This window comes from Borostomias antarcticus, assembly GCF_949987555.1.
Source record: "Borostomias antarcticus genome assembly, chromosome: 2".
In the NCBI taxonomy this organism is placed as follows: domain Eukaryota; kingdom Metazoa; phylum Chordata; class Actinopteri; order Stomiiformes; family Stomiidae; genus Borostomias; species Borostomias antarcticus.
The window spans coordinates 5,000,822-5,028,081 of NC_140235.1; the positions used below are offsets into that span (position 1 = coordinate 5,000,822).

Sequence of the window (27,260 nt, forward strand, 5' to 3'; positions counted from 1 at the left end):
ATGGAATCATGCTTCAACATCAAAGTGAATAGCCTGGACAGAGAGGAGGCGGCGGACGTTGAGGACGTGAAGAAAGACCTCTTCTCAGAGTTCAACTCCGTACGACTCAACCGGGCAAACTCTGGGGTATGCGACCTGACGTTAGCTAAGGTTCATTCAAACCTTTATTTAAACTAATTAAACCTGTTAACTGAGCTACCTAACATTTGCTGCTGCCATATCTTCGTAGCCAATTTAGGCTACCTCGATTTAAATGTTTTGTGTTTGCAAGGCATGGGAGCTATTTGGAGGTCTAGCCAAATTGCATTTCTCTGAAACCTGAATGTCTAACTTAGCTAACGTTACTGTAGCAAGCAATTGCTTTGTGGTATGTGCTGGTTGTTTTGTCAATACTTGAATAAGATAGACTGTGTTCCTCTGATTGTTTTAAATGATGGCCATGAACTTTCCCTGCAGGATTCTACCCTGGAGGAGAGGGAGCACCTACAGGTGTACCTCCGCATCCGACCCTTCACCTCCTCTGAGACAGGAAGTGATGACTCCCAGGTAATATTTAGTGATCACACAGCTACACCAAGAATAGGAACACCATTGCACACGCCTTAAAACTCGGGTCCGTTCTGTCTGTCTGTGTTTTCTAGGACTGTGTTGCCATTGAGCCGCCAGACACGGTGCTACTCAAGGCTCCCAGGACTTCCTTATCAGCCAGACAAAGTGACAAGTCAGTCCCTCAGACTGCACAACGCTTCCAGTTCTCACAGGTCAGTGGCAACTGCTAAACCAACAGTTGTAGATGTGAATGTGTAGAGTTTGACCCAGTATGCTCGCTAAAAAGATAAAAGAAAATAATTGTTTAAAATGGAATGAAGAGATTTACTTTCCACGTGTTGCAGTCTGATTGGGTCCATCTATGCCTTTGGGGTGTGTTGATCTGCCTCCTTCCCTGTGAGTGAAAATGAATCCGTCACCTCCATGAAGGCTAAGACATTTGTCCTGCTTTGTTGTCCCTCAGGTGTACGGTCCAGAGACAAGCCAGAGGGAGATGTTTGACGGCACGGTCAAACACCTGGTCAGAGGGGTCCTGGAGGGGGGAAACTCTCTGGTCTTTACCTACGGAGTCACCAATGCCGGCAAGACCTTCACGTTCTTAGGTTGGAACTCTTGACAGTCTCCCTATCATTTGCATTGTCACTGGCCTGAGTGTTATTTGATATTTTATTACATGGCATAACACACCCTTGTTTGTATGAATGAATCTTAACTAGCTACATGGATCATTGAGCCCACAGTTTCAATCCCAGTATGTGAAACTCAAGCTTCTCAAACAGACAGAAAGCCTTTTGAGAACCTGAAAATGGTCACGATACCTGTTAGTTAGTTTCTGTGGTGCTCAGCAGGTGTAGTCGTAGGTGTAAACTGCCCAATTACAAGTCCTTGCTCTGAATTATCACCCACAACAAAGTCGCAGGGATTTGTGTGCAGTCACACACACCAGAGTTTAGAACCAACCCCATCAGTCTATTCTGCTCTGTTTGTTTTCTGTTTTAGTTCTGTCAATTCAGAAAGTAATTCCCCTTGTGTCTCACGAAATCACCTGTACTGATCACTTAAATTAGGTGAGGTTAAGCTGAAGCACTAATCAAAATCAGTGCAAGTCAAGTAGGTAAACGTCCATGTATCACAATCATGGTAAAAGATACTAATTTTGATAAATGGCCTACCTCCCCAAATCCCCCTCCCTCCCGGACGTCGCCAGGTTCAGAAACCGATGCGGGGCTGCTGCCCAGGTCTCTCAGTGTCATCTTCAACAGCATCGAGGGACGCATCTACACAGAGATGAGTATCAAGCCCCATCGCTGCCGAGAGGTCATCAGACTCACCAGGGAACAGCAGGGCGAAGAGGCCATCAGCAAGAAGAACCTCTTCAGGCTCCTCAAGGAGGTCGGTGGATGGAGGGAGGGGCTTGGTGGCTCAGTCAGCAGTGGATGAAAGAGTCTTGGGTTCCATTCCTAATGACTTTCCTCTCCTTGATCTAATTTCTCTAGAATGACAACCAGAAGAGCATGGCCAACTCAACCAGCAAGACAACCCTGGAAGGCAAGTTCTTTTTACTAAAGCTGTAACTCACATGACATCGCACTGCACTGTTTGACACTTCTAAATGTCCTACATATCACTTTCTACACACTGGTTTAGTTTTCAAAATGGCAGTTACTATATTTACGGCGTCCGGAAGTAACGATTTCAAGCATTTTAGCCATAAATACCTTATAATTTGGGTTATGGATAGGGATGGGGTTAGGGTTGGTTAGCTGAAAGCAGAATTTCCCAAAACATGAATCGGCGCCGTAAGTATAGCAGGTGCGTCTATTCTTACAGCTGCCATGATTGTGAGGCGGTAGGTAGGGCGCCGTAAGAATAGACTGTGCCTTTAAAACGCTCTGTTCTGACAGGCTCCACCCTGCTGGACACTACGGGGTTGGTGAGCGAGGACAGCTTCACTCTGGATGTGGATACGCACACCAAGTTCTCAGTCTGGGTGTCGTTCTGCGAGATCTACAACGAAAACATCCATGACCTGCTGGAGCCTATTCCCCCTGGGGCCCCTAGGAGGACCATGCTCAGGCTGTCCCAGGACGTCAAGGGAAACTCCTTTGTCAAAGGTAACCCCCTTCCAGGCTGAGGTTGAGCTGCTCCCAGGGCATGTGTGTATAAGTACCGTATGTTGCTCAGCTTGATTGCAAACCGATACATTTCTGATGTAAATATTGCCCTATTCGATTTTGTTACTCTGGAAATGAATATTTTGTCTTTTCATATCAGTTTGTCAGCATTTTTGAAGGTGTGTCTGTGTGTGTGTGTAGATCTGCGGTGGGTGCAGGTGGACAGTGCAGAGGAGGCCTACAAAGTGATGAAACTGGGCAAGAAGAACCAGAGCTTCTCCAGCACCAAGCTCAACCACCTCTCCAGCAGGAGGTGAGACCTAGATTTAGTCTCACTTCTCATATTGCTTCTCTAAATTCATCATTCTGTAATTTGGGCATTATGCTGACTGTAGTGTCCAGTCTTCTGTGCTGGTATTTCATCAAGTGTTTCTCTTACTCTTGGTTATGAATCCTAGCCAGACCCAATTCGCAAAAAGCGAAGGGTGTGGACTGAAGCTGTGGAGTTTATTTACATTTTTTCAAGGGGCGTTATCAACGGTCGCATACCAAAATGCCTCTGGACCCAAATGGATAGACCTATAACCAATCAGAGCAACAAAACGTGGCTTGTCCTCGTATCATCGTATCAAATGGGTAGTCGTTAAATCAAACCCGCCCCATAATAGATAAACGGTTGTTATTGCCCCAGAAAATATCCACCGGGTGGAACTCAACCGAATGGGAGCTCACATGATCAGGATGGTGAAGCCAGGCTACGTGAATCCACCAGATTCCAGAGAGTTGGTTTACCGCAATGGTCGTGTAATGTGTCACTTTTCCTCTGTCGTTAAGTCACAGCATATTCTCCATCCGGATCCTGCGGATTGAAGAGGCCAGGGTCCCGCGTGTCTCCGTCAGCGAGTAAGCGCCTGGCTTGTTTCCTCGTTCACGTACAGTACGGTGTGAAAAAGTGTCGTAATTTGAGCTTATTAAGAATAAAAGTGATGTGATTTAAAGAGGAGTCTCTCTCTTTCTCCCCCCTCTCTCCCTCCCTCCCTCCCCTCCCCTCCCCTCTCTCTCTCCCTCTCTCCAGGCTGTCTCTGTGTGACCTGGCTGGCTCAGAGAGATGTGCCAAAACTCAGAACAGAGGAGTGCGTTTGAAGGAGGCCGGCAACATCAACACGTCTCTGCTCATCCTAGGGAAATGCATTAACGCCCTACGACACAACCAGATGTCCAAGTGAGACATTTATAGAAAATGAAATGTATAATGTATGGGGAAGTTAATGGGAAAAGATTTGGTCTCATTCCATTTTGAATCGAAATGGCGGAGTGCAGGAGGGCTCACCTCAGATGTGGAACTTGGGCAGGGAGGGAGTGCCTATGTGCCTCTCACAGAGAGTGTTATGTGAGGGATATGACTAGGGCTGGATTAAAAAAAATTGATTAATCATCAATTCATGAATCCCAAAATCGATAATATATTTAATGAATGAAGGAATGAATAGTTCATTAATTCATTCAATGATTCATTCTTTCATTCATTTTTGGAAATCAGTATCGATACCCAGCCGTAGTGGGCCTGTTGATGTGTTGCCTAACTTGGCAGTCATGTAATTAAGGTTACAGCAAAAAAATAAAAAGGTTTTAGTAACACAAACCGAACCTTGTGAATCGGAATCGAATTGATTCTTGAAATTCGAATCGATACCCAGCCCTACATATGACCTCTCTGACCCCCCCCCCCTCCTCCTCCCAGGCTGCTGCAGCACGTGCCCTTCAGAGAGAGCAAGCTGACCCACTACCTGCAGGGCTTCTTCTGTGGCCGGGGCAAGGCCTGCATGATCGTCAACATCAACCAGTGCGCCTCCGTGTACGACGAGACGCTCAACGTGCTCAAGTTCTCCGCCGTTGCGCAGAAGGTACGCGCCCGCGTGTCTACGAGAGGCGCAACGGAGATTAAATACCGCCCTCCTGAACCAACATGTGCCGTACTGAAACCCCTCCCCTTGCTTTCTTCTCAGGTCGTGGTCATGACCACGAAAACCCTCCCCATCGCGCCGAAGAAGACGGCGCGGGAGGTGTCGTTCATCATCAACAACGCCGACCAGCTCTGGGGTCGCAGCAGGAGAAGCTCTCTGGTCGGCTGGGAAACCAGCCTGGAGGATGTACAGGAGAGCGAGGATGATGATGATGATGATGATGGAGATGAGGAGAGCGTGATGGAGGAGACCATTCAGGACAGTGACCATGAAGATGAGGAGATTCTCGTCGGTAAAGAATTGTACACGGTCGGTATATATTCTACCCTCAAACTGGCTTATGGTGTATATATTTACATACGATGTGCTTTGATTGTCAGAATCTTCTAACTCTAAATGATCAAAGACATTTAGACGGCATTCACTGCCGTTCGGTCGACCCGGGTCTGAAAACATGGGTCTGTCCAATTTATGTGAATTCACTCGTCCTTCCACCCCCCTCTTTCACCTCAGAGACAGGTGGCGCTGGTGGAGGAGCTCCAGAAGCAGCTGCGGCAGGAGAGGACGGAGAGTCTGGCTCAGGAGGGGCGCATACGAGAAGAAGTCTCCAGAGAGTTTGAAGAGCTCATCTCAAAGATGCAGTCGGACTGGGAGTGAGTTCATTCAAATTACGTCTCTTTTTTGGGGGGGGGGGGGGGGGAAGAAAAAAAAACATATATTTTAATTGTATTTTTTTAAAATTGTATTTATATATTTTTTTAATATTTTTTATTTTGGAGTGGGGGGGGGGGGCGGGAAGAAAAAAAACCATATATTTTAATTTTAAATTTACATTTTATTTATATATATTTTTCATTATTTTTATTTTATCTTCATGTTTTGGTAGTCTGTAATCTTGTCTGTTGATGTTTTTGCGCCTCCAGCCATAACCTTGTGTCTGTGTTTCTCGTCAGTGAGCGTCTGGCGAGAGAGAAGGACATCATAGAGGAGAGATCGGAGAGGAGACTGGAGATCCTGCAGACCCTGATCTCCAAGAACCGCAGTCAAGAGGAGACTGACGGAGCAGAGACCCCCACAGTAATACACACTTCACAAACACTCACGTTTGAATGTCACCTCTAGACACACTGAGAAACACTCCTCTGCATGAATTAGTTATTCTTGGTATTCGGTACTCAACTTCTACGGATACCGCATACATTCGGATGTGGAACTCCGTAGACCAGACCAAGAAGTATCTAGGAGAGTGTTCCTCTCCTAGCTCCACGTTCATGTCCAGAGATCCTGTATCTCCGTCTGTTCCCTGTAGGAGGACAAGTCCCTGGACAGCATCTTCGACTCCATGAGCAGTGACCTGGCGGGCATCAAGCACGACTCCAGGGCCGTCCGCACCTGCCTGGTGACCCTAGCCAGCAGGAAGGAGGACCCCCAGGGCGGTGGTAGGGATGAGACCGTGGCTAGCCTGGAGAGGAGGGTGGCAGAGCTGGCTGAGCAGCTAAAACAAGCCCAGGAGATGCTCTCTGGAAAAACCACTGGTGAGAACCAACCAACCAACCAACCATCCAACAACTGATCACTATCAGAAAAGCAGTTTCTGTACACCCACAATAAGGCCCAGGGCTGAAATAGGTTGAACAATGTTTACAATGTGTTCTCTTGTTTCCCATTGTCTTCCAGAACTGGAAAATCACCACAGTCAAGCACAGCAGTCAAACCAGCAACTAGAAGAGGAAAAAAAGGTGTATATGACTATGTAGTTTTTGTACTCGTCTTGTAATGAATTTTCCATTCATGAGACATTGAGCGGAGTGCGGAGTAGGCCTATTTTTCCTTGTTTCCTGACCCCAAGTAGTTTTAAAAAAAAAAGAAAAAAAAAAAGTTTGTTTGTGTCCCACACTTAATATCGCTACAGAGAAGAACCACCTCCCTCTCCCCACTATCAATGTCTCTGCTGTTCCTCGATAGAATCTGGAGCTGAAGTTCTCAGAGTCGATGAAGGTTTGCCACGAGAAGGACGAGATGATCTTCAGGCTCGAGACCAACTTGGACCTGCGGTTTGAAGCTGCCACCAAGGACGTAAGAACAGAAATCTTACGAGGAGCCATGCACCCCTCACCATCTACCGCTCTGCCCTTAGAGTGAAATATGATGGAAATATGACCTGCGTATGCTTGCATCAATCCACTGATGTGTAGGGATGTATAATACCAAAGTGGAGAATTGCATATCGGGTATGAACGTTGTTGTTGCGAAACTCAGTTTCGTTTTTTCTCACAATGACAGAAGAGGATCCTGGACTCCCTCAGGAAGGAGGTCCTTTGTCTGAGGAGCAGCTGCACCTGTTCCAGAGGAGGCGCTCCCAGCTCTTCCACCGACAGCCGCAAACGCCACGTGGAGGGCCAGGCAGAGCCGGAGGGACAGCCCCCTTCCAAGAAAGGTATGGGGAGGGCGCCCGGTGCTGGGAAGGTGGCCGCCCGGTGCTGGGAACGGGGGCGCATGGTCCTCCGTGCCAGAAAGAGACTGTCTGCCCAGAAGAAGTGAAGCTGCTGTCCAGCCACACACACACACACGCGCACACACACACACACACACACACACTCTCTCTCAACGAGTCTGTGTGATTTGAATCGTTTTATTGCATGTGTTTGAGTACTTGTATTGTATGAATAAAGGAAAAAAGTTTTGTTTTGTGCTGAGCTTAGATGTTTCCCATAAATATGTGTGGTAATTTTGAATTGGTACATTATTGATACAACGCATCAATAAAAGTAAAATCCATGCATTATGATAAAGACAAGGAATGTGATGCCTTTTGCAGTAGGGCAGATGACTGCAGTGCATTCATGGGTCAGATATCCTTGTTGAACTAGCTCACATACACGCACATTCTAATGAAAGACAAATGAAATAAAAATAATAAGCCTGTCATTTTGATGTCATACACACTCACCTGAAATAACACAACACACTAATATCAAACTTACTCTTTCTCAATACTCTCTCTGGTAGGGGCTCTTGAAGAGCAAGAGGAGGTGGAAGACAGACTGCAGGCTGAGCTGGAGAAGTCCTCGCACACACAGGAGATGACCAGGGAGCTGGGGGAGGACATGCAGGAGAAGGAGGAGGCCTTAGCTGCCCTGGAGGAAGCCAAGCAGGGTAAGGAGGAGGCCTTAGCTGCCCTGGAGGAAGCCTTAGCTGTCCAGGAGGAAGCCAAGCGCGGGAAGGAGGAGGCCTTAGCTTCCCTGCAGGAAGCCAAACGAGGGAAGGAGGAGGCCTTAGCTGCCCTGCAGGAAGTCAAGCGGGGGAAGGAGGAGGCCTTAGCTGCCCTGCAGGAAGCCACACAAGGGAAGGAGGAGGCCTTAGCTGCCTTAAAGGAAGCCACACAGGGAAAGGAGGAGGTCTTAGCTGCCCAGGAGGAAGCCAAGCAGGGGAAGGAGGAGGCCTTAGCTGCCCTGGAGGAAGCCAAGCAGGGGAAGGAGGAGGCCTTAGCTGCCCAGGAGGAAGCCAAGCAGGGGAAGGAGGAGGCCTTAGCTGCCCTGGAGGAAGCCAAGCAGGGGAAGGAGGAGGCCTTAGCTGCCCAGGAGGAAGCCAAGCAGGGGAAGGAGGAGGCCTTAGCTGCCCTGCAGGAAGCCAAGCAGGGGAAGGAGGAGGCCTTAGCTGCCTTAAAGGAAGCCACACAAGGAAAGGAGGAGGTCTTAGCTGCCCATGACGAAGCCAAGCAGGGAAAGGAGGAGACCTTAGCTGCCCAGGAGGAAGCCAAGCAGGGGAAGGAGGAGGCCTTAGCTGCCCTGGAGGAAGCCAAACAAGGGAAGGAGGAGGCCTTAGCTGCCCTGGAGGAAGCCAAACAAGGGAAGGAGGAGGCCTTAGCTGCCCTGCAAGAAGCCAAGCAGGGGAAGGAGGAGGCCTTAGCTGCCCTGCAGGAAGCCAAACAAGGGAAGGAGGAGGCCTTGGCTGCCTTGGAGGAAGCCAAGCAAAGGAGCTACCATAGCAGGTCTGAAGAGGACAGGCTGAGGAGATTGAACTCTGACCTGGAGGCTGATGTCACATCCTTGAAGTCAAAGGTCACTGACCTGGAAGAGAAGCAGCGCGCCCAGGACACAGAGAGGGAGGCAGCAGCAGCCCTGACCCAGTCTGATAGCGACCAGCTAGCATCGCTAACATTGGCGAAAACTGAGATGGAGAAAAGACTAGCTGAGAAGGAGGAGGAGATGGAGAGGAGGCTTGCGGAGAAGGAGGCACAGGTGTCAGGGCTGCAGAGGAGACTGAGGGAGGCGCAGGAGGTCAAGGAGGAGGCGGAGACTGCGGCGGTGCAGGAGGCCAGGAGGAGGGAGGTGGAGAGGCGGAGGGAGCTGCTGGCTGTGGCCGAGGAGGCTATCGCCCAGAAGGACGCTGAGCTGGAGAAGAAAGCCAAGGAGATCTCCAGGTAAGACCTGGCCTCTGCCAACAATCCATAATGTGTCGATCAACTCAGATTATGTTTGCAAGTGCTGCTTTGAATAGCTGAGAGATGGCATATGCAACTTGGGATATCCCTATTTGAAGCTGATTCACAAAACCCATCTTCAATTAAGTGTTTTAACTTTTATAACAAAACGTACTGCAGTCTGGGAGTCTCTTTTAAATACATACCTTACCTTCTGCATTTTTAGATAATCTAATTCATTTTTCCCTTTGGGATTTAGAACTTAGAACCAAATGGTATGCTAATGGTATGCTAATGCTAACATTTCAGCCTACAAATTGATCATCGCATCACTATTTTATTGGCAAGGACCTCACCCTATGATACGTATCACGATACGTGGGTCACCATACGATTGTATCACGATACATTGTGATACGATAGATATTGTGATACATCTACATAATTTACTGAAATGTTTAAAACGGCGGAGGAAATGTAAGGACATTTTAAATCTGTTTCAAACATTAATAATGTATTGATGACTGAATTCTATCCCTCATTTGGTCTCTATTCTATATCTATTCCATCTTGTTCAGTATAATATCCTTGGGCTAAAAAACAAACAACAACAAAATTATTATTACTGTATTGATTTTATTGCACGGTCCTATTTGGAGCAGGGGGTAGTGCGCCTGGCTGCAGAGCCGGGGGTCGCGGGTCCAGAACCCAACTCGCCAAACGCTACAGTCCTCTTCTCATCCACGCGTTCGATCTCCTCCTTAGACTGACGGAGGCGGCCAAGCAGAACTCGGACACGGTCAAGAGCATCAGTCTGGACCTGCAGAGGAAGGAGGACGATGCTTCTGACCTGAAGGAGAAACTGGCCGACTCTAAAAAACAGATACAGCAAGTCCAGAAGGAGGTAAAAGGGAAAATCTTTCCTTTTCCCACAGCAAATATTCCCATCCAGTCTTATAATGATCTTCAGAACTCATTCTGTCTGACCTAAATACACTCTTAACGTGTTGCTGGTCTCTCTCTCGTTCCCCAGATCTCCTCCATGCGTGACGTGGAGAGATCTCTGCGCCAGAAGCTGCAGGACATGGAGAAGGCTAAAAAGCAGCTGCAGACCGAGCTGGCCAGCAGAGACAGGACGGTCCAGCAGCTCAGGGCGGACAGCAAGCCCGACGACAGCCTCCAGCTCTACCAGCAGGCCTGCAAAGGTTAGCCTAGTGCAGACTGTGGCTCTCTCTCAACGGGTTTTAGAATGCTCTTCTCTCTAACACCGTGTCCTAACTACACGTGACGCGAGCGTCAGCGACAAAATGCGTTCCATTGCTTTGTTTTCTATTGTTATGTCCTAACTGGACACGAGCGACGCAGCGCGAAGCGGCGCAACGTTTTAACTGCCCTGTTGACGCTCGCCCTGTTCCTATTTTCCTCCTGTCGCTCGCGTTGACAGGCGTTCGTTCTTTAACTGTCTTCAGTTGGGAATATAGACAAATGACGTAACAGAACAGGACATTTAACGGTTTCAGTTAGGACAGCAAGCTGCGATGTCGCGTTCTGTTGCTCGCGGCGCAAGCAGTTAGGACACGGTGTAACTCTTTATGCCATGTGTGCAGTACATGGGCTACACACTGTGGTCAAGAGATCTGCAGCTCAGGTCAGCGACGGCTGTTGACGGTACATATTTGACTGTTGTTCCTCTAGATATTTTTTTTATTTTTTTATTTAACCTTTATTTAACCAGGAAAAGAAGCTTGAGATCAAAGAACTGTTTTTTGAGCAAAACCTGACCAAAATGGCAGCATAAAACCCCCCCCCCCAAAAAACACGAAACTAAAACAAAGACAGCCCAATATAGAACACAGTTGGGCAGAAGACAGAGAACACGGGCAGAAGAAGGGAGAAAGCAGGGGGGTAAAGGGGTAAAGGGGATGCTGTGGAAGGAAGGTCAATTTAGATTAGCATCATACACATGCACCATTACTACAGAGTGTACAATGACCAATAAACATTATGTAGTAAAGCACACTCCCAAAACCAGTCATTAAAAAGTCTGTGAGTTGAGCTTTAAAATGATGCAGTGTTACATGCAGGCGAGGGGATGTGTAATCAAGCAGATGAGTGTTTACGTCTAGATATACAGCAAATCCCGACAGTACGCGTTTCATAGGTTTCACCTCTGCAGGCACGAGAGGGTGTAACGTGATCAAGGACACGTCTGTAAACACTTCGATACGGACGTGGGTGTGCGTTTTCCCCCGCGCAGACACGCAGGTGTTGGAATGCGCGACGGAGAACATGCGTGTGTACAGATACGAGTGTGTTTGTGTGTGTGTTTGTGTCAGACCTGCAGGCGAGGGAGCGCGTGATTGAGGACATGCGTCTGGCCATGACGGAGCAGGAGGAAACCCAGGAACAGCTGGATCAGGTCCTGATGGAACGACTGGACCAGATACAGGCCCTCACTGACGGTGGGATTCGTAGTGTTTAGGAGATGTAGTTCATACAGGCTGGACCAGATACAGGCCCTCACTGACGGTGGGATTCGTAGTGTTTAGGAGATTTAGTTCATTCAGGCTGGACCAGATACAGGCCCTCACTGACGGTGGGATTTGTAGTGTTTAGAAGGTGTAGTTCATACAGGCTGGGCCAGATACAGGCCCTCACTGACGGTGGGATTTGTAGTGTTTAGAAGGTGTAGTTCATACAGGCTGGGCCAGATACAGGCCCTCACTGACGGTGGGATTCGTAGTGTTTAGGAGATGTAGTTCATACAGGCTGGGCCAGATACAGGCCCTCACTGACGGTGGGATTCGTAGTGTTTAGGAGATGTAGTTCATACAGGCTGGACCTGACTCTGTCCCTCTGCAATACTTGCACATGACCGCTGACTGTACTGTACATAGCTCACACTGCACACACACATCACGCGACACACACCGTATACAGTATAAACATTGCACACACATTACACTCTGTGCACTTACTCCATTTTGTATTTTGCACTGCTCATTTGCACTGTCCTGTCTTTGCACTGTCCCATCTTGTCCTTGCACCCTGTCTAATGTTGTCTCCATCAGTGTTATGCAAATTCCTAGTATGTTGCAAACCACCTGGCAATAAATAGATTCTGATTTGTATGGATGCAGTTTTTCTGTATGTTTGACTGTCTTCTCTTTGTTCCTGCTTCTTTTCAGAGGTGGAGAAACTGGGGGGCGTGTCAGTGTACCAGGAGGCGGGGAAAGTCACGCCCTCCCCGAGAGAAAGCCAATCAGATGACTTTAAACTAGCCAAACTGGAATCAGCTCAGGCTCAAGAGAGTTTGAAGGTAGATGCTTTCCAAAGTTTTATTTTATGTCTCCCTCTTTGCATTGATGATTGCATGAGCCATTACAGTTAGAACTGACCTGTGTGTGTGTGTGTGTGTGTGTGTGTGTGTGTGTGTGTGTGTGTGTGTGTGTGTGTGTGTGTGTGTGTGTGTGCGTGTGTGTGTGCGTGTGCGTGTGTGTGCGCGCGTATGCGTGTGTGTGTACTAGCTGAGCACGGAGAAGCACCAGGCCGACAGGAAGAAGTGGCTGGAGGAGAAGATGTTTCTGATTCGCCAGGCCAAGGCGGCAGAGGACAAGAGGAACCAGGAGATGAAGAAGTTTTCTGAAGACAGAGAGAGACATGCCAAGCAGCAGAGCCACGTGGTAAGCACAGCTGGCTCCCCCTAGTGGACATCCATCAGAACACAACTGTCAGCTCCTGTTTGACCTGAAGCCATCAGAACTAGAGGGAAATTGCCTGAGAGATGATGGTACTCTGTCAAATGATTCTCAACCTGTATGCTCTATGGATGGGCAAGCTAATTGCTATGGTATAATTGGATGTGATTGAGCGATGGAACAGTCCCAAACCCTTCTGATGAAGATGGCATAAACTAATGGGAACTGTCCATCATTTACATGCTCCAGTGTGCAGACTTTTTCAGCGTCCCAAACCCTGCCTGTCTGGCACTCCAGGCAGGCTTAGTGTTGATGTGTGTGTGTGTGTGTGTGTGTGTGTGTGTGTCTGTTTGTGTCTATGCATCTGTGTGCGTGTTCATGTGTTGCAGGAAACTCTGTCAGCCCAGCTGAGTGCGAAGGAGCAGGACATGGAGCGGTGGAGGAAGGAGAGAGACACCCTGGTATCAGCGCTGGAGGTCCAGCTGCAGAAGCTCCTCTGCAGCAACGCTGACAAGGACAAGCTCATCTCCTCTCTCCGGTGCAGCGCCCCCTCTCAACCACCAGAGGTCAGTGTAAGAGAGTTCATCTCTGTTGAGAGAGAGAGAGAGAGAGAGAGAGAGAGATGTTGATCTTCAACTTCACTTATCAACATCAAAACGGAGCAGAAACTAAGGCACTCAGCCAGTATATCGTTTGTTAAATTGGCATATTCAAAATAGAATCATTAAAAATCTCTGATATGATGCGTTTTGGCAACATTCCCTTAGCACAACCACTGAGCTCTGATCAGCGGCGCTTACATATGCAAGTGCTTACAAATCAGTTCAAATCAATTAAATTCACTGAGCAACATGACTGATACTGTCCTGTCCAGAACGCGGGCGTGCGTGTGGAGGAGCTGCAGGCCGCTCTGTCAGAGAGAGACACGGAGGTCGGTCGTCTGAAGGAGAGGCTGGAGGCCACAGACCCGGCCCATACCCAGCGCAGAGAGACGGCCACACAGGTACGAGAGGAGACCTGGCTGCTTTATGGTCCGGGAAGTTCTGGCCATGGAAATAGCCCAGAACGTCATAGACTGGACATGGTCCTAGATGCTAGGGTCCTAGCTCCACATTTATTGCCTCCATGCTGGGTGGAGTGTATATTTTCACCTGGGTGTGTTAATGGATCCTGTGGTATGATTAAATCAACAAAAATAATAAAAGATCAGCAATTTTGCTTATTCTAACATAGCCCACATTTTTTACAGTATTTAATGAAAATAATAAGTAACACAGACAGTAAGAAACACACAGAAATGGATTACTGAAATGATACTGAAATGATTAGCATTTGCATTTTCCTGAATTACTGCCTCACCATCCATCTGAACACTGATAAGTAGATAGATCTGAACACTGATAAGTAGATAGACCTGAACACTGATAAGTAGACAGACCTGAACACTGATAAGTAGATAGACCTGAACACTGATAAGTAGATAGACCTGAACACTGATAAGTAGATAGACTTTAACACTGATAAGTAGATAGACCTGAACACTGATAAGTAGATAGACCTGAACACTGATAAGTAGATAGACCTGAACACTGATAATTAGATAGACCTGAACACTGATAAGTAGATAGATCTGAACACTGATAAGTAGATGGACCTGAACACTGATAAGTAGATAAGTAGATAGACCTGAACACTGATAAGTAGATAGATCTGAACACTGATAAGTAGATAGACCTGAACACTGATAAGTAGATAGACCTTACACTGTTAAGTAGATAGACCTGAACACTGATAAGTAGATAGACCTGAACACTGATAAGTAGATAGACCTGAACACTGATAAGTAGATAGATCTGAACACTGATAAGTAGCTAGACCTGAACACTGATAAGTAGATAGACCTGAACACTGATAAGTAGATAGACCTGATCTGAACACTGATAAGTAGCTAGACCTGAACACTGATAAGTAGATAGACCTGAACACTGATAAGTAGATAGACCTGAACACTGATAAGTAGATAGACCTGATCTGAACACTGATAAGTAGCTAGACCTGAACACTGATAAGTAGATAGACCTGAACACTGATAAGTAGATAGACCTGAACACTGATAAGTAGATAGACCTGAACACTGATAAGTAGATAGACCTGAACACTGATAAGTAGATAGACCTGAACACTGATAAGTAGATAGACCTGAACACTGATAAGTAGATAGACCTGAACACTGATAAGTAGATGGACCTGAACACTGATAAGTAGATAGACCTGAACACTGATAAGTAGATAGACCTGAACACTGATAAGTAGATAGAACTGAACACTGATAAGTAGATATATCTGAACAATAAGTGATGTTGCTGTATCACTTGCTCCTCTCACAGACTGAAGCCGAGGATGTCCCTGCGAGTGTGGGTAGGAAACCCCACAGCCAAACCACTCGACATGTACCTGGAGGGACGGACGCCAGAGGCTCCGTCAGCAGTCAGGTGGGAGTCCAACCCTGCTCTCCGTCATACACGACCGGCTACATCCTGCTAATCCCCCTCAATCATAGCCCTAGCCTTATAATCGGACCGGATTAGAATACAGCGCATATTTAACACTTAACACATACTTACGTTGTGTTAAGTATGTGTTAAGATCAACTTAACACATACTTAAGTTAACAGTATCACATAGGCCTACTTCAACCACCTCCTTTTGACAATGGTCATCCTCTCCTAAGGGGCGATATTCCTAGGGCTCCCTGTAAAATAGCGGCCACTACAGACTGGCTATAGCTCCTGACCGAATCGCGCGAAATCAAACTGACTGCCCCCGTGTGTCGCGCAGGGGTCGGCCGGCTACCCGACGGTGCTGGACTCGTCCCAGATCTCCACGGAGAACGGGAGGACCAGCCGCTTCCCCAAGCCGGAGCTGGAGATCTCCTTCAGCCCGCTGCATCCCAACCGCATGGCCCTCAGGCGCCAGGGCCAGGAGGACACCGTCACCGTCAAGCTGAACACGCGCTCGGCGCGCAAGAGGAAGAGCGCCGAGGTCGACAAGGTAGCCGCGCTCGCCAACCGCCGTTTTCTATCGGGCACGCTCACTCGCTCAACCCCCATTGCACAGGGCAGCGACAGAGGTTGTCGGCCATCTTCTCAGTGTTCCTCTCTGTGTAGTCCGCAGTGTTCTTTACTGGCGTCTGCCTCCCAAGAGAGGAACGCCTGTAGCAGGGCTGTACATGAACTTTTTTTAGCACATAGCACTGATGCTACAGGGGTTGATAGTTCTGTAGCACAGAGCCAGAAAGTTGTAGCACAGGTATAAAATGTCCATTATCACCTCTACTGAACACAAGTTATGCAGTCCATCACTTAAAACCACCCGGAAAGGGATGTTACTGTACGTATACAATATGAAATAATAACAAATGTTTTCAGACAAGCATCTTTAGGTTTTCCCGGCTTATGATTTTGCGGTGTCTTCATGATTTGGGTTATCTTCTTTTTCATTCATAATTTCAACATCTTTGCTCGTTTGTTTGGGTTTTTCTCTATGATCTGAACAAGGAACCAGTGTTTCCTGTGGAATTGATCTCTTGGTGTGGTGGTGCCAAGCTGAAGATCAAAATAAGGAGGATTTCTATACCAAAGCGGGGGTCTGGGCGTCCTCCCCCAAAAAGTTTCAGAGACCTAGTTTCCTGTATTCTGGGGTGTGCTGACAGGCAATTCTGATTGACGTGCGATTCGTTGAGGGGGGGCACGGTTTACTTCGCAGAGTTTTTTTTTCTGCTCCTCTTGCCGCCCCCCCCCACCCCGAGATAAAAGATAGATTTTTTCATAGCACATGCGACATATATGTCACAATGTACAGCCCTGTGGAGGGTAGAGCATGATAGCCTGCAGCTAATGACCGGACCGGGACCGGACACTTTCATTTTTGATTCCCCAGATGGCTGGCTTTTCATTATTCATCCATTATTCAGGAGGTAGAGAGGGTCGTCCAGTGATCGTAGGGTCCGTGGTTCGAATCCCGGCTCCTCCTGTCCATAAACCCTTAATTGCCAATGAGCAGGCTAGCACCTTGATTGTACCTTGATTCATTGTAAAGCGCTTTGTATGAAAGCGCTATAGAAGTGCAGTCCATTTACCATTTTACCGTTCATACCTTGGGGTCTTGGGCTGAAGTGTCCATTTTGGATAAGGCATCATCTGGGAAGCACTGCTTGAGCATGTCCAGTCAAGCGCAGAATCCTAGTTTAACCACAGAGGTTGTCACGAAAAGTGCATGACTGCCAACAATGTCAATGTCATTTTATTTATATAGCACCATTCATACAAATCAATGTAGCACATAGTGCTTTACATAAAAGAAGAAAAAAAAACATAAAACAAAACATAAATCATATCAACACAGTGAGAACAGATTTAAAAGAGACAAAAATTAAAATATAGTGTAAAATAGAATAAAAACTATAAGAACAGAACACAAATTAAGAACACAAGATATTAAAACAAGTAAATCTACATCGTAAAAGCAATGTTAAAAAGGTATTAAGATTAAAAGGTTTTAAGATCTCAAAAAATGACCACGCTCTCAGGCCAACAGTGTCTCAGCAAGCCCTAATTGGTGCCAATTAGCCTCAAAGTAAAAATGCAGCAAATTAACATCAAAAGTTATATCCTGAACATCAGCTGTCGTACTAGTATAAGTACAGTATACTGAATGTGTCAGTGAAAGCATCAGTGCTGTAGTGTGGTACATGTAGCTGTCTGAGACTGTGCTACTTATCATTGGGGCTAGAAGGCAAGGCAAGGCAAGTTCTTTTATATAGCACATTTCAGCCACAGGGCAATTCAAGGGGCTTTACATGAGACATTAAAAGCATTAAAACAAAAAGCAAGACATTATAGACATTTAAAACAAAAAAGCAGGACAAATTAAAAGCATTAAAACAAAAAGCAAGACATTATAGACATTTAAAACAAAAAGCAGGACAAATAGAATACAGGAATAAAAGTTACAGTGCAGTATACAGATAAACATAACTCCTCTTAGAAAGCAGTGGCAAAAAGAAAAGTCTTCAGGCTTGTTTTAAAAGAACCAAGAGTTGCAGCAGACCTGCAGTTTTCTGGAAGTTTGTTCCAGATATGTGGGGCATAAAAACTGAACGCTGCTTCTCCATGTTTTGTTTTAACTCTGGGGACAGAAAGCAGACCTGTGCCAGACGACCTGAGGGGTCTGGATGGTTCATAGTGTATGAGCAGATCAGAAATATATTTTGGCCCTAAACCATTCAGTGCTTTGTAAACCAACAGCAGTATTTTAAAGTCAATTCTTTGACAGACAGGAAGCCAGTGTAAAGACCTTAGAACTGGTGTGATATGCTCCACTTTCTTAGTCTTAGTGAGGAGAATTTATGAAGAAGAAGAGGAGCATTTATGCTGGCAATCCTGTTTATTTCGAGTGTGATGGAGGAGAGGAGGAGAAGGAGAGGGTGAGAGGCGGGGGGTAGAGAGTGATAAGAGGGTGAGAAGTAGAGAAAGCGAGTGTGAAAGGAGGGAGGAAGAGAGAGCTGACAGCCCAGTGTTTGAGAAAGGTCCTGATAAGATCCCGAAAAACCCGAAAAACCCTCTGAAGCACAGTCTGTACTTACCAACACGGGGGGGGGGGGGGTACACACACACCAATCCCAACACGCATACATTATGTACATTCACATGCACGCGCGCACACACAACAAAAACACACCCATACAGGCACAAGTGCACACTCACACATACGCTTACAAACATAGCATAGCAGTGGTAGCCCATGCTTACAGAGAGAGAGACTCATAGGTGAGGTAGGTGTCAAGGGAGCTCAGACGTTCACCAGCCTATTTGTAACCCAGCCCCCCTCTGGTAGCGCACACAACTTTGATCACTTGTTTAAATTGTTTTAGGGAACAGGCAACAACCTGACCAATGAACAGCCTGGTCCTGGTCCCTCACATGGCTGGGATCAGAGCCCCGCCTCTTCCCTTCTCCACTCACCAGCTGAGATGGGGTCAAAGGCACATTTTAAGACAAACCAGCCGGGGGAATCTTGATTATTAGACTTCACACAGTGTCTACCTGGCTACTGATGTTATCTTTAACAGTGGTCTTTGTTAGCCATAAATGTTTTATATACTGTGTAAGTGGGTAATTTCTAGTCCATTTTTATTTTTTATCTTTTCACTCTGCTCTTTTACTATGTTATGTTCTGTACAGAGTTTGAGAAAGGTGCTTTTAAAACCCTATCTCTTATTATTATTATTATTATTTATTATGATTTATTATTATTATTATTATAATTATTATTATAGGTATTAACAGCCCCCCACCCCCCAATGACCGGGACTGGTATTAAATGCCGAAGATGTGATACGTAAATCCAGACTCTGGACAGTTAAATGGCTTCATTTATAAAACCATTTCTCTCAGCAAACACAGACAAGGCGTTGGTGGCATAAGGCGTGTGTGTGGGAGGTGTGTGTGTGGGAGGTGTGTGTGCACTTAAGCCCAGTTCTTGTAGAACTACCTCAGTAGTTTTGTGATGGAGCTGCATCTTTCATTTGTCCATTGATGTGTGTTGCTGCAAATGAGTCAGCTGTTGCTGTCTGGCATTTGGCTGAGTCATCACATAATGATGTTCTTAATTCTAAAAGGCCATTTCTCATTGTCTAACAAACCTCTTTCTCTCTAAAGAAGAAAGGCAGCAAGCTCACTAAGACTAAAAAGAGAACAGCGCATGAACACACAACTCAGGTACTATATATTTGACATATTTTACATGTATTATATCACACATTCATCACATTCATCCATCCATTGTCAGGTACGTCCGATCACTCCTAATCATGCTCATGTCTAATCACTCCTAATCATGCCCATATCCAATCACTCATAATCATGCCCATGTCCAATCACTCATAATCATGCCCATGTCCAATCACTCATAATCATACCCACGTCCGATCACTCATAATCATGCCAATGGTGCCCACGGGTGCTGGAAATCCTTGAAAATGCTTGAATTTCAATGTGGCGTTTTCAAGGTTTGAAAAGTACTTGAATTTTGTATAAAGTACTGGAAACTCCTTGAAACTGCAAGTACTAGGCTGCTTTCATAATGAATTGCCATCTGACAGAATTTGTGTTTTAGAATGTCAGAGAGAGACTTTTTTCGTCCTAATTGCTTTCACACAAAATGAAGACGAGTCCTCTCGAGTATCGTACGTGATTTGGCTTGACTTGACTTGTGATCCGTAGTGTTTTTTTATGTGGTGCCTGATGACGGCGAGTTGGACAGACAGACTAGGCCTACAACAGGGCAGGAGGTTGCAGTTTTAATGACCTCTGGCTTGATGAAGACAAATACAAGCTGTCTTAGTCACTGTCGTAGTTTTAGTGTTTTGAAATGCATGGAAAGTAATGGATGACTAGGCTATGCTAGGCTAGGCTATGCATCACCACATACTGTAACGTCAGACCTGGCGAATTCACAGGCTAAAGATGGTTGATTTTCGTGAGGGAGGTGATACATTAGTACTAGTACTGAATGTTAATTATGTCATGTTAATGTATAATATGCAAGTCTTTATTGAAATTGAAGTTTTGTCTGAAGGTTGTTTGAAGTGATTGCTTTAGATGGCTCAGCCAGACTATATAGAATGCTCAGTCTTTTGTTTATAGCACTATAGCATCTGATTCAATGTGATAAAGAAGTGAAATTATTAGGGATGCACCGATTGCAAAATTCTGGGCCGATGCCGATGTTTAAAATAACAATCCGGCCGATGCCGATGTTTATTTTATTTTTATTCCCCTTTTTGTGCCAGGGAAACAAAGAAATGAAGTGTTTGGTTCCAAAACGCCAATTTTTATTTCACTTTAACTTGAAAGCAAACTACATGTGTGTTTGTGGTGTTAAGTCACAGATCTTCTCCGCATCTGCAGCTGGGTAGGCTACGTTTTGCAACAAAAAAAGCTGTAATTGTTGCGACATAACATCGGCCACTACCATCTGTGAATGTCATTTCATTTGCCGATGGGCCTATAGCAGTCAACAAGGCCAACATCGGCCGATGCATCGGTGCATCCCTAGAAATTATCATTTTGAATAAATATTTTATTATTATTATTCCAGCATTAGGTGCTGGAAAAACTTGAAACTGCACCTGGAAAATGCTTGAAAAGTGCTTGAATTTCGCTTAGGAAAAGGTGTAAGAACCCAGTCTCTTTCTCTTGACGGTGGTATGTGGAGGTTGTTTTGGTCTCTGGCATGTCGTCAGCGTGTGTGTCTGGGAGACTGAAGGGATGTGAGTCATGATGAGCCCGCCTCTGCCTCTCTGGTACAGTAGCTTCAACACACATGTCCTGTGGGGCATAACAGATGCTTCTTCTGATAGCCTAAAATATGCTTTTATTATGGGCAGGGCTTACATAAGGCTGCGTAATTAGCACGCCCTTCTTCAACCAGGGCTCCTGTTCCCATCACCTCAGATCACTGCGTGAGGGCCTAATGTGTATACATTAGTCGGCAGACTTTGATGTTAAGTCTTTGTGAATTATAGTGATGGCTGATGAACTATTGAAGAGGTTCACATGAGTTGACCTGCCAAGTTACACAGTCTGACTGCATCTCCAGCGCTGAACTCTGAGCTCTGGCATGAGTCTGACATCATAATGTTTCAAATAAAGTTTAGTTCATAAAGTTTCTTGATCCATTAATTCGTTCTCATACTCGCCTTTCATGGTCATTTGACAAAGCCTAATTTGATTGTCTAATCACATTAATTATTTATCTTTTTGTCTAATTGCGTTCGTGGTGCGTGTGTGTTTGTGCACGGATGTGTGTGTCTGGCAGGATGAGGTGGCGTCTGAGAACCGACGGAACACCAGAACCAAGCTAACCCCCAAACTGGCCCCACATAAGGAAGAGGTATGACATACACACACACACACACACACTAATACTATACTGGAAGAGTGCAGATTGGATGACTGACCCTATACACACTAATACTGTTTCCCCTGCGTGTGTGTGTGTGTGCGTGTGTGTGCGTGTGTGTGCGTGCGTGTGCGTGCGTGCGTGTGCGTGTGTGTGCGTGCGTGTGTGTGTGTGCGCGCATGTGTTTGTGTGTGTGTGTGTGTGTGTAGTGGAGGTCTCCTGCTGAGGGCGCTGGGGACCAGAGCTCCATGAGGCCCCAGAACTCCCAGGCTAGTCTCCGTAGCAGGAAAGAGGGGACGCTGCAGAAGTTAGGAGACTTCTTCCAGAGCTCCCCCAACCTCTTTGGCAGCAAGGGTTAGTATTCATAGTATGGACTAGCAAGTATACGTAGCATATTATAGAATACACTGTGTACACTAGAACACATAGTGGGTACAGATAATTCCCCCTCGGTGAACAAAAGGGCTGGGACAAGGATCTCACGATACGATATGTATCACGATACATGGGTCAAGATACGGTTGTATCACTAACACATTGCAATATGATACAATATATTGCGATATGTTGCGAATCGCTGTGATAATTTACTGAAAATTAAAAAATACAGCTGAAAATATAACAGATTTTTAAATATATAATATAATTGTTGAATGGATATACATTTTATAGATGTATATCTATTCCCTTTCTCCTACTGTATTTTCCTTGTGCTAAAAAATAATATATGTATCGAAAAAAAAGAAAGAAAAAAAAGGTGTATATCTTTTTTTTCCCTTACTATATAACACACTTTGTTTTAATAAATACAACTACAGTATACAGTATGCACACTGCGCTTGTCTCATGTTTTATAACTTTCTTAAGTGAATGATACATTTGATTAACAATAGACTAATGACTGATTTCAAGAACATAGGCCTAGCTATGTTGACTGAAGGACAGAGCATCCAGAAACTCTATTCTACTGACAAGTGCACTGAACTGTGGCGCCAATCGTCTCATGCTGTGTGGAGATTTTTTTAATTCGACTTTATTGTTTTTCGACCAATCGACTACACAAATCTCGGTCGACCATCAGCCCATTGACCAGTAAATGGAGACAGCCCTAATCGATACAGAACCGCAGAAAATCAGTACAGTATCCATTCGCGGAAAAATATTGCGATGTATTGCTGTACGATTATATATTGCACAGTCCTAAGGCTGACTGAGCCATTTCATCAATGCATCTGTAGCTTGTGAAACTAACTCTTACCCCCAACCATCCCGTTTACCTGCCTTAATTTATAACCCTAGCGATTAGCTGTAATTGCACCATATTATGTCTTCAAATCTAACTCTACCTCCACGCAGCGAAATGATCTGGATAAATCTATTGTTCTCCATGACAAAACAGGTACTATATACCGACTATGCATAGTGTACACAATGGCTTAACTGCAGCCGGGCCTGAAGCCCATTGTTGAATGAGCTCAGTCATGTCCATTATGAGATCAGGCTCCATTCCAGAGACGGTCTCTGGGGGCTGTCGGCCTGTTCTGGCTCAGCGGCCCCGGGGGGGGGGAGCGGGGCGTGGCCGACTGCTGTGCTGAGGTTTCTAAACGCCTTCCCCTCTCCTTTCCTGTCTCTCCTCCTTCACCCCCCCCCCTCTCTCTACTCTCTTTTCCCTTTTTCTCTCACCCGCTGTTCCACACCTCCCTCCTCTCTCCCATCATTCTTCTCTCGCTCCATCTCTCTGTCATCCCTCTCTCTCTCCCCGCTCCCAGCTAAAAAGATCATGGGCCTCGTGAGCGGGCGGTCTCCTGATACAGAGCGGGGGTCGTCCCCGAGTGGCAAACCTAAGAAGTCCAAGAGGAAGCTGTACCGTCCAGAGATCTCCTCCCCCATGGATTTCCCCTCCCACCCGGTGCGTAGCTCCCAATCCCCCCCCCACCCCCCAACTGATACACAGGTAGTAACAACTATTAAGGCCAATTTATACTTTGTCGTACGACACTTTTGAAAGTGTCGACAGACAGAAATGATGTCACTGTCTACACTTTTTTTGTGTCGGACAGGGGCGTCTTGCACCTACCGAACTTTCTAATGTCGCTAGGGATGGAAATTGATAAGATTTTAGCGATTCCGATTCCATTTTCGATTCTGCTTATCGATTCGATTCCTTATCGATTCTCTTATCGATTTTCATTGGGCAAAAAAGAGTACAAACAGGTTTATTAACATTAATTTTCCTCTATATGTACTACTTTGAACATGACAATTACAGTGCTGTCTTTTAGGTGTATTCACCTTGAACTAAAAATAAAACTGACATAAACAAATCAGTATTTTTTCAGACCGACTACCACCAGCCTGACTCTGAACGTCATCATCTAAATTACATGGATGGAAATGGAGATTATTCATATAGTGAAAGCGGGTTTACACAATTAAACAAATGGCACTAACACAATAGACAGGGACTCTGGAGGAGTTTACCTTCGACTACACGTTAGCTGCGCTGCTGTCGTCACTCCGGAGCGCATCAAAAACGGGACATTCATGCAAAGTTAGCTAATTAGAATGTCCCGCTTATTTTTGCCAAAATCAAAGAAATGTGTTCATTCTAGAAATGAATTTACATAATTTTCAATCAGTAATGTTAATCAGAATGTCACGCTTATTTTTGCCAAAATCAAAGAAATGTGTTCATTCTAGCAATGAATTAACATAATTTTCAACAAAAAAAATTGCGCCTGGTGTGAACACAGCATAAGGGAGCTGTTTGTTGTTGCATCTACATCGGTATTAAACACAAGCTCAACTCAAGCTGGAGAGATTCCCATTTTTGTCCCCTCTTTTTGTAAATCATGTTGGGCTGAGGTGGAAAAAAAACGAGTCAAACAGAGCCGATACCTTTCACAGATGACCGTCTGCGGTATGGGAGTCACGGTTCCACCCTCTTTGTATAACTCCTGCACTTTGCTTTTACTGCACCAGTATGTTCATTAAATTAAATCTGAACGCTTCTCTGGTTCCTGGATTGGATCTTGGATGTGTTCCATTGTTTTGTTCTTCTGGCAGAACTCTCGCCGTGCTTCATCAACACATTCCAAATCACTTGTCTCCTCTTACCCACATCCTCCTCCTACCCACATGGTTACCACCCGTAGCCATCTCCGCTCACTCCCCGCTACTGACCTTTCCTCTGCCGTCACCTCGCCCTCCCCGCCCGCCTGGGTCCTCTCCTGTTTTCCCTCTGGGCTCTGTCATTCGCTCGCATGGCTTCTCCTATCACTGCTATGCCGATGACACCCAACTGGTCCTGTTATTTCCCCCTTCTGATGCACAAGTGTAGACACGCATAGCTCGGTGCTTGGCTGACATCTCGGAGTGGATGACGACACATCACCTCAAGCTGAGCAAGGACAAGACTGAGCTGCTGTTCCTCCCGGAGAAGGGCTACCCGCACTGGGACCTGGCCATCACCATTGAAGACAGTGGTGACCCCGACTCACACTGCGAGGAATCTGGGTGTGACCCTGGATGACCAACTGTCGTTTTCCGTCATCATCCGTCACACACTCATTGATTCATTCAACATCAGGAGGATTCGCCCTTTCTTCACTGATGAAACGGCGCAGGTGCTCATCACAATTGGCATACTCATCAAAAGTGATTAGGTTGGTATTTGACAGGAAGTGAACCACAGCAGCTCCGTCGAGTACTTTGACATCAAAAGTACATGGAGGTTCTGGTTGTGTCGTCTGTCAGGACATTTAGCAGATCTGACTTATTTCCCAGCTGTAGTTTCCCTCTGTCAGATAGAGAGGGAGGGTATGGATGGTTTTCATGCTTAAAGAAGGTGCTCATGTCGCCCTCTCGGTGTTACGTGGCTATATATAATCGGGAGAAGAGAAGCACACAATCTTTTAACATTGCAATCTGCCCTGCCTGCTTGGTCTTGGGAGTTGGGCATCTGAAGAGAGGCAGTGAGTTATTTTTGATGTGCTCATGAATGGAGTGTGTGCGGTCCCTGATCACAGTCTGTTGGTACTTGTTGTACTGATCTCTGCCCACTAATTCCACAGTGCGGACTGTGTTAACCGCAGACTTGTCCATACGGATACGGATGTTGTTGTTATACTTATCGGCAAGTTCTATGCCCTGCTCAACAAATATCCAGCTGCAGACATCTGGGTCACTTTTGGCACTGGCAAGAGCTATATGTGTATCTTCATATAAATACCATCTGCCATGCTCTGGGCAAAGACAAGTCTACAGCGCTTCCCATCTTCCACTGTTACACAGGCTGTGACACAACCTCAGCATTCTGTGGGAAGGGGAAAAAGTGGGTGGCTTGGAAGTCCTACCCTGAGGTTACCCAGGCCTTCAACTACATGGCAGCAAATCCATACACTCCTGTGACCATAGATGCCCAACACTTCCAACTTCTGCAGCGCTACACCGTCATCCTTTATGATGAGACAAGTGATTTGGAATGTGTTGATGAAGCATGGCGAGAGTTGTTCTGCCAGAAGAACAAAACAATGGAACACATTCCACCAACGCAAGACTCACTGGTGCAGCACGTGAAGCGAGTTGCCTACCAGTCTGGGATCTGGGCGACGTCTGACCTGGTCCATCAGCCGACACCCAGTCAAGAAGGATGGGGATGGACCTTGGATGGAGAGAACCAGGTCTGGCTTCCTGTGTGGAGTACTCTCCCCATGGCTTCAAAAGCCTGCAGCTAACTGGTGAAGTTCAGCTGCAAAAGCTTGAGTGGGTGTGGTGCAAGGTGCAGTTGCAAGAAGGCACAGTGGAATTGCACAGAGCTTTGCAGCTGTAAATGTGAGATAATTTGATTATTTGTTGATGAATTTCAATCCAATTAATGCATGTTATCCTTGTGTCTGACCGCTAACCGAGTTGAAAATTATGTAAATTAATTGCTAGAATGAACACATTTCTTTGATTTTAGCACAAATAATCATCTGGTGACATTCTAATTAGCTTTAATGCATTCCCTGACCCAGAAAATTTATATTTTGACACCAAGATTGACCTTCTAGGTGGGTTGGAACCGGAGATATTTGCATTTATAGATTTTACATGGTCACCATCTTTGAAATCCAAGATGGCCGCCATCTTGATGACGTGGCTCCTATCAAAAATGTAAAGTTATGGTGATAGAGAACATGTGGGAAAGATTTGGTGCTTTTGTCCGGCGCGTCCCCAACATTTTGTTAAGCCACTGGACTAATAAATGCTAAATGTCGGTTAAAAATGTTGACAGACATTTGTCGTACGACACGTCGACTGAGTATAAATTAAGTGTTACTCTCCAAATTAGGACAGTAAGTTGGCTCGACCATGGTAGGCTTCATTCTGAAGGACGGCGCTGGTGTCATGTCAAAGCCATGTGTTCCTGATCTCAGTGTGTAGCGTTATTCTCGTCTCACGGACGCTGTTTTGACCGTCGCAGATCATCAGCAGAGACCCAGAGGAGAAGGAGAGTGACCACCTGATCATGAAGAGAAGACTCCGCAGCAAGATGGGCAAATAA

General features: G+C 45.9%; 1 protein-coding gene across 1 annotated transcript; it reads left to right on the plus strand.

The window, feature by feature from the left end:
* On the plus strand, positions 1-27,260 carry kif20ba (kinesin family member 20Ba; the record flags this gene model as incomplete). The annotated part of the gene is given in 32 exon segments (XM_084461403.1): positions 1-126; positions 457-546; positions 642-761; positions 1,013-1,151; positions 1,757-1,981; positions 2,407-2,418; positions 2,421-2,663; positions 2,865-2,976; positions 3,498-3,566; positions 3,739-3,885; positions 4,405-4,567; positions 4,670-4,915; positions 5,141-5,280; positions 5,581-5,704; positions 5,937-6,162; positions 6,305-6,366; positions 6,593-6,703; positions 6,911-7,093; positions 7,741-9,050; positions 9,816-9,954; positions 10,084-10,255; positions 11,387-11,512; positions 12,239-12,369; positions 12,578-12,733; positions 13,138-13,314; positions 13,623-13,751; positions 15,136-15,240; positions 15,587-15,799; positions 21,629-21,703; positions 21,922-22,066; positions 23,482-23,621; positions 27,180-27,260. Coding segments are annotated over 32 exon segments (5,637 nt in total).